The sequence below is a fragment of the Lepidochelys kempii genome, chromosome 1 (assembly GCF_965140265.1).
Source record: "Lepidochelys kempii isolate rLepKem1 chromosome 1, rLepKem1.hap2, whole genome shotgun sequence".
Lineage (NCBI taxonomy): Eukaryota > Metazoa > Chordata > Testudines > Cheloniidae > Lepidochelys > Lepidochelys kempii.
In genome coordinates, this window is record NC_133256.1 from 89,347,137 (window position 1) to 89,354,614 (window position 7,478).

Consider the following 7,478-nt stretch of genomic DNA (forward strand, 5'->3'; position numbering starts at 1 on the left):
TGTGTAGTTTGTCTCTTCAAATTACCAATCGTTGAATCGCTGGCACATTATTTCCTTCCCTCCCTCCTTCAGTTCTGGGTCTGGCTGCAAAGTCTTATGCTTGTGCTATGTTCAGGACGTATACTGCCAGGCTGATTCCCACGCACAGAAACAATATTTAGAAGTTGCTTTGGCTTCTTCCGCGGCATTCTCGGAGAAAGCCAATCTGCCGCCCTGCATTGCCATCTATTGGCCGCGGGGCCTCACTGCTCTGTCTTCCCCCAGCTCCACCATGTCTGCCGCAGCTTTGCTAAACCGGCAGCTCCACAATGAGCAAAGTGGCTGAGCCCCGGCCCCCATGCCTCCTGCCACTGAAATGCCTTAGAGGGCAGAATCACCCGCGCTCGCCCAGCGCCTCGTGCCGGAGACAGGCCGGGCCGCTCTCTGCGGCAGGTCGGCGCGCGCGTGTGCCCCCACCTGCCTTCTGCGGGGGGCAGGAGGGCACGGGGGAAGCCCCCTCCTCTCAAGGACGGTGCCTAGCCAAAGCTGCTCGGGTTCTCCCGCGGCCCCGTCCGCTGCCCCAACTCCCTCGCTGCCTTCCAAAGAAGCGGATGCAGCGCAGGCGGCCAGAGACCAAGCAAGAGACGCAGCTGCCGCAGCCAGAGCCCGGCCCGCGGCGGAGGCTCTGCGGGAGGCAGCCGCGCGGGCCAGGCTCCCCGCTCTCCCCCGCTGCACGCTACCATGTTCGGCGCGCGCCGCCAGAAGAAGAAGGGGAAGCTTAAACCCGGGCGCGCGGCGCCGCGCACCAGCCCCTGCCAGTCTGGGTCTCGGGGGGGGGGGGGACCGGCCGGCGGACAATGGTGTGAGGCGGGGGAGCAAATAGGAGGCTGGGTCTCGGCTGGGCGGGCTGAGCGGGAAGCGGCTGCGGAGCCGGGAGAAAGTTGTGCCTCCCCGTGGGAAGCGGGAGCGCGGGGAGTGCGCGCCGGGGACAGGCGCGGCGCGGCGGCTTCTTGTATCGGCATGTGAGTCCGTGTGTGCAGCCCCGCAGCCTGGCAGCGAGAGGCGGCAAGGGAGCAGCCTCTTCGTCCCTCCGTTAGCCCCCAGTGCAGAGACACCCCCCCCATCTTCCTCCTGCCCTCCCTCTTTGTGCGCTCCTCGCCCCCCTTCCTCTCCTTCCTGACTCCCCTTCTCCCCTCCCCTCTCTCCGCTCTCTGGACCCTCCACTTGCCCGCCTCGCTCCTCCGTTCCCCGCCCCCCGCTCTCCACCTCCCCCCCCACTCCCTCTCTCTTGTTCGCCCCTCCCGCCCCGCCACACACACACACACACACACACACACACACTCGCTGGTCGCGGGCAGAGCGCTGAGAGCAGCTTCGGGAGCCAGCCCTTGGCAGCGCCGCCGCCGCCGCCGCGCTCGATGTGTGTGTGCCGCGGGGGCTCGGCGCAGGCTGGGCGGGGGGCGCCGTGTGCGTGCGTTCCTTCTCCAACCTTCCCGCCTGCGAGCCCCGCCGCCGCCGCCGCCGCTCTCCTTCGCCCGGGCGGCTCGCACGCAGCGCACACCCCAAACAGGCATCTGTATGGGTTGCAACAATGCTTGGGCCCTGGAGATTTCAGGCTCAGTAAGTATCGGGGTTGAGTCCCCCCCGCCTTCCTGTCTGTGTCTTTTTGTGGCTTCCCAATCGCCCCCCCCCCCCTCCGCAACTCCTCCCCTTCCCCCCTTTGGAACAGGATTTCTCCCAGCTCGGGGTGCTGCTCAGTTAGGTGGCGGAGTCCGGCGGCGGCGGCTGCTGCTGTCGGCGGTACTGAAAGCTGCCTAGAGCCGGCCGCGTAGTGCGGTGAGCTAGGGTTTGAACTCTTTGGGGGAAAGCAGTACACCCCCCCGCAAACTGTGACCCTCCACCGAGATCTGGCAAGGGAGCGGCGCACAGCCATCACAGACCGGCTTCTCAGGCAGGATGGCAGCCTTGTATAGCACAGATTTAACTTTATTTTCTTTATCTCCACCCCCGTTGTTTTCTTGAAGGAGGAAGGGGGGAGGGGAAACTGTATTTATCTCCTTTACTAACCATAACTGAATTAAAGTTGCAAATCGCCGGGAGTTTGATACTGTACTGCCCGGGCACGTTTCGCAGTGGCTTTTTTTCTTTTTTTGGTTTGGTTTGAAGATCAGACGGTTAATGGATGAATAGATCTGATCGGGCTGAGAAAGAATTTGCAAGGTAAATGCTGTAACTAGAAAGATTTTTTGCTTTGATGCAGTGAAGCCGTTTGTCTTCAGTAATTTCGATCCGTTAGATGTTTGGTCGAAATTGTATATATCTAATGTATTCGCCAAGACGTCCGATTCCCTGCTACTTCCCTCCCTGTGCTGCAAGTGCTAGGTTTGCAGTGTTGAACTCGTTGAACAAGAGATGTCTTGCAGTAATGAGACTTATTTTAGGGTGCGTTTCTCCAAACGAGTGTTGCCGTGAGGAGTGACGCTCTGAGAAGGTTGACCGTAGAAAATGCAGTTTCAATGACTTATTAATCTCCCCCACACACACCCCCAAACACACACAAATGCGCATATTCTGTCTCTTAATATTATTTTTAGACAAGTAAAAGTAGGAGAAAGCTGCAAGGAGACAGACTGCAAGAGAGAAAGAAAATCGGATTTGTTTCCGGCTAGATGAAATTCGGGTATTAAATCACAGACGTAGGTCAATGGTAGGATTTTTTTTTCCCGATTGGCTTTCAATCAGCTCGGGTGTCTTCTCCCCTAAAGAATGAAGAGCACTGACAGCCATCGTTGCTTATAATCAGCATCTCCAATGCTTGAAGTGTTGGCGATTACATATTTCCATGAGACCTAGTTAGATCTCTCCGCTTCTATTAGGCTAGTTTTACAAAACATTGGGAATAAACCGTATGCCAGATATGGCTGAGCCTGCGAAGATGATCTTCACGTTTTATATATTTTTTCACAAATTTTGGGTGAGTGGCTCAAATGTCCCCTTTAATTCTCTCTCGCGCCCGCTGTACGTGTGTTCATAAATATCATCCGAGTGAGATTACCTATGTGAGTGAAGATGCAAAACATGAATACATTACTAAAGAGAGCTAGTAAGTGCATTCAGTTACACGGTGGACGTATTTCATTGCATTGCCTGAGAAGTCCATCACAAAAGTTATGTGTTTTTTGTTTTGTTTTTAAATATGCATATATATACAGACATTAACCGTTTTAGGAAAGAGGTGATTTGGGGGATCCAACAGGATTCTTTGTGTTGAATTAATGTACATATCTCACGTTTTTCTTTGGATTTCCTACAAGGACATGTCCAGCAATGGTTAAAAATAATCACGGTAGCAGCTAGTGTCTGTAAAAGTGGGGAAAGACCTTAACAGTGCGCTGTTCGCTAAAGAGGTTCTGAAAGGAAGAAAGCGGGGTGGGTAACAGGGCTGAGATGGGAAACCTCATAAAATGGTGCTTCTTTTCTTTTAAATTAGAACCGTGAAACCGAACTGACAGCCATTTTATGTATATTTATGGGGCTGGTCATGAAAACAAAAATCCGACGAAACACTGAAATGTAGCACATATGAATAGAAACAGAACAGTTTCCAGTGTGACCTTAGCTTTTAAAAATACAGCAGACGTTTAACTCACTAGGAGTTGCACATCATCCTTTCAAGCAGACCTGGTGTTATCCAGCTTTTAAAACACTTGGAATTTTGAAATGCCCAGTTCATTTTTAATAGCAACCTTCTCCACACACATACCCCACACTCTAAAATAAATAAATGAAAACTTTGTGTCTGGTTTATATTTTAAATCTTTATGCTATCAAGTTGTTTTCTTTTCTCTTCTTGCCCTTACAGGAGTTAAAATGTACGCTTGCTGCTCTACAGTAACTTTGGAACAGGACCCCAACAAAAAAATGCATATCTGGATGCTGCAGACGATAGCGGTTGTTTTAACATCGCTAGTCCTGTCGTGGGCAGAAAGCATCGAGTATTATGGGGAAATCTGCGATAAGGCGTGTCCTTGCGAGGAAAAGGACAGCATCTTAACGGTGAGCTGTGAAAACAGAGGGATCATCAGCCTTTTCGAGATTAGCCCACCAAGATTCCCTGTTTATCACCTCTTGTTGTCTGGGAACCTTTTAAACAGACTCTACCCAAACCAGTTTGTTAATTACACTGGGGCTTCGATTTTGCACTTAGGGAGCAATGACATACAAGACATCGAAACGGGGGCCTTTCATGGTCTGCGGGGCTTAAGGAGGCTGCACCTGAACAATAACAAGCTGGAACTATTAAGGGACGACACTTTCCTTGGTCTGGAGAGTTTGGAGTATCTACAAGTCGATTATAATTACATCAGCACTATTGAACCCAATGCTTTCAGCAAACTGCATTTGCTGCAGGTGCTGATCCTCAATGATAACCTCCTCTCCAGTTTGCCCAACAACCTTTTCCGTTTTGTGCCCTTAACTCACCTGGACTTGAGGGGTAACCGGTTGAAGCTGCTGCCCTACCTGGGCCTTTTGCAGCACATGGATAAAGTGGTGGAGCTGCAGCTAGAGGAGAACCCCTGGAATTGTTCTTGCGAGTTGATCGCTCTGAAGGATTGGCTAGACAGTATCTCCTACTCGGCTCTGGTGGGGGACGTGGTTTGTGAAACCCCTTTCCGCTTGCACGGCCGAGACTTGGATGAGGTCTCCAAGCAGGAGCTTTGTCCTAGGAGACTCATCTCGGATTATGAAATGCGGCCGCAGACGCCTTTGAGCACCACAGGGTATTTCCACACTACCCCAGCCTCGGTCAACTCCGTGGCCACTTCTTCCTCGGCTGTTTACAAATCCCCCTTGAAGCCCCCTAAAGGGACCCGTCAACCCAACAAGACCAGGGTGCGCCCCACCTCCCGCCTGCCCTCCAAAGATCTGGGATACAGCAACTACGGCCCCAGCATCGCCTACCAGACCAAATCCCCGGTGCCTTTGGAGTGTCCCACCGCCTGCACTTGCAACCTGCAGATCTCCGACCTGGGCCTCAATGTCAATTGCCAGGAGAGGAAGATCGAAAGTATCTCCGAGCTACAGCCCAAACCCTACAACCCCAAGAAGATGTATTTGACCGAGAACTACATCGCCCTGGTGCGCAGGGCGGATTTCCTGGACGCCACCGGGCTGGATTTGTTGCACCTGGGCAACAACCGGATTTCGGTCATTCAGGACCGGGCCTTTGGGGATCTAACTAATTTGAGAAGACTCTATCTGAACGGGAACCGGATCGAGCGGCTGAGCGCGGAGCTGTTCTACGGGCTGCAGAGCCTGCAGTACCTCTTCCTACAGTACAACGTCATCCGGGACATCGAGGCGGGCACCTTTGAATCAGTCCCCAACCTCCAGCTCTTGTTTTTGAACAACAACCTGCTGAGATCTTTGCCCGCCAACATTTTTTCCGGCCTGACTCTCTACCGGCTGAGCCTGAGGAGCAACCACTTCTCCTACCTGCCTGTGAGCGGGGTGCTGGACCAGCTGAAATCCCTGCTGCAGATCGACCTGCACGAGAACCCCTGGGATTGCACCTGCGACGTGGTGGGCATGAAGCTGTGGCTGGAGCAGCTCAACACCGGGGTGCTGGTGGACCAGGTCATCTGCGAGTCCCCCAAGAAGTTCGGCCAGAGCGACATGCGGACCATCAGGTCGGAGCTGCTGTGCCCGGACTACTCCGACATCATCGTCTCCACCCCCACCCCCTCCTCCATCCAGCTGCCGGGCGGGAGCACCCTTTTCTCCGCCACCGTGCGGCTCAACAGCACGGGCGAGGCGGGGGGCGCGGCGCCCTCGGGCGGCGGGGGCGGATCCCCCTCGTCCTCGGTGCCGCTGTCGGTGCTGATCCTGAGCCTGCTGCTGGTGTTCATCATGTCGGTGTTCGTGGCGGCGGGGCTCTTCGTGCTGGTGATGAAGCGGCGGAAGAAGGGCCCGGGCGACCCGGCCAGCGCCAACAACTCCGACGTGAGCTCCTTCAACATGCAGTACAGCGTCTACGGCAGCGGCCACCACCACCACCCGGCGCCGCCGCAGCCCCGCCACCCGCGCGGCGGCGGCGGCGGCCCGGCCCTGCCCAAGGTAAAGACCCCCGCCGGCCACGTGTACGAGTACATCCCGCACCCGCTGGGCCACATGTGCAAGAACCCCATCTACCGCTCCCGGGAGGGCAACGCGGGCGAGGATTACAAAGACCTGCACGAGCTCAAGGTCACCTACAGCAACCACCACTTGCAGCAAGGGCCTCCGCCTCCCCCGGGGGAGGGGGAGCCCCTGCGGAGCCCCACTTACAGCGTCAGCACCATCGAGCCCCGGGACGAGCTGCTCTCCCCGGTGCAAGACGCCGATCGCTTTTACAGGGGCATTTTGGAGCCCGATAAACACTCCTCCTCCTCGCTGGGCACCCCCGGCAATAATCTCCCCGATTACCCCAAGTTCCCCGCCGCCTACACCTACTCCCCCAACTATGACCTTATGCGGCCCCATCCGTACTTGCACTCCGGGGCGGGGGACAGCAGGCTCCGGGAGACGGTGCTCTACAGCCCCCCGAGTACTGTCTATGTAGAGCCCAACAGGAACGAGTATCTGGAGTTAAAAGCAAAACTAAACGCAGAGCCGGACTACCTCGAAGTGCTGGAAAAACAGACCACATTTAGCCAGTTCTGAGACACCCCCCCCCCCCCCCCCGCCAGCAACCACAGCATCTCCTCCTCCTCCTCTAGAGTATTTGTATTTAACAACCACACACAAAACAAAGAAACACAAATGCTGACCCCCCTCCCCCTTCCCCCTTTTAACTCATTTTGTTGTAGGGTGAAGTGCCTTGGCACAGGATTTTCAGCTTCGGGGAATGATACTGAAAGGGTGTGCTTTTTCATTTTTATTTTTACAAGTAGGAAACAATCTATTGTGTAAACTGGGCACAACACTTGCCCTTGTGTGTTTGGGTGTCTGTGTGTTGGGGAGGGGGGAAAGAGGGTTTACTTAGGTCAGATTGTGCAGGTTACAAGTACAAAAGTCATGGTCACTTTCATTTTGTTGGACAGACATTGCTTAGTTTTATTTTCTCTTTGGTTGAAGAGTGCAGCGCATGTTTTCCCCTTTTAGCTCTGGGTGAGTCTATATGGCTTTTAAGGAGAGATTTGCACACCCAATTTAATACAAGGTTTCCTTTTTTAAAGGATGTGTTTGTATGCTTTCTGGACTTTTGAATTAAAATTATATATATATATATATATATATATATATATATATATAATCTTTAAAAAGATCACCAGAGATGTGGACAAATCATTAAAGAGGGCAGAGATATATGATCCATAACTGGTTAATGAAAATAACTTATTGATGAACTATACAAATATTTTATTGTAGCACCTATTTTTATATGTGCATTAGCATTTCTCTTTCCTTCACTATTTTAGGGCCCAGTCTTGCAAATACTTACATACCCAAGTAACTCT

The 7,478-nt window shown here is 53.4% G+C and overlaps 1 protein-coding gene across 3 annotated transcripts; it reads left to right on the forward strand.

Annotated features, from left to right (window-relative positions):
* Nucleotides 1–1,325: 1,325 nt before the first annotated feature.
* SLITRK5 (SLIT and NTRK like family member 5) lies at nt 1,326–7,253 on the forward strand. 3 transcript variants are annotated; one of them, XM_073347660.1, is made up of 3 exons: nt 1,569–1,599; nt 2,146–2,199; nt 3,842–7,253. In XM_073347660.1, exon 3 carries the CDS (start codon nt 3,850–3,852, stop codon nt 6,679–6,681), a length of 2,832 nt encoding a protein of 943 aa, XP_073203761.1. In that variant the 5' UTR covers nt 1,569–1,599; nt 2,146–2,199; nt 3,842–3,849; the 3' UTR covers nt 6,682–7,253. The 3 variants fall into 3 exon arrangements, with proteins under 3 accessions (XP_073203751.1, XP_073203761.1, XP_073203770.1); XM_073347650.1 differs by lacking the exon at nt 2,146–2,199 and having other exon boundaries at nt 1,326–1,599; XM_073347669.1 differs by lacking the exons at nt 1,569–1,599; nt 2,146–2,199 and adding an exon at nt 2,898–2,953.
* The last annotated feature ends 225 nt before the right edge of the window (nt 7,254–7,478 follow it).

What these genes read in the sequence shown, in the direction of transcription:
- SLITRK5 (XM_073347650.1), top strand. Translation starts at nt 1,398, where the DNA reads ATGTGTGTGTGCCGCGGGGGCTCGGCGCAGGCTGGGCGGGGGGCGCCG. An exon ending in CCCTGGAGATTTCAGGCTCA is followed by an intron (nt 1,600 to 3,841) that starts GTAAGTATCGGG and finishes TTGCCCTTACAG; the next exon opens with GAGTTAAAATGTACGCTTGC.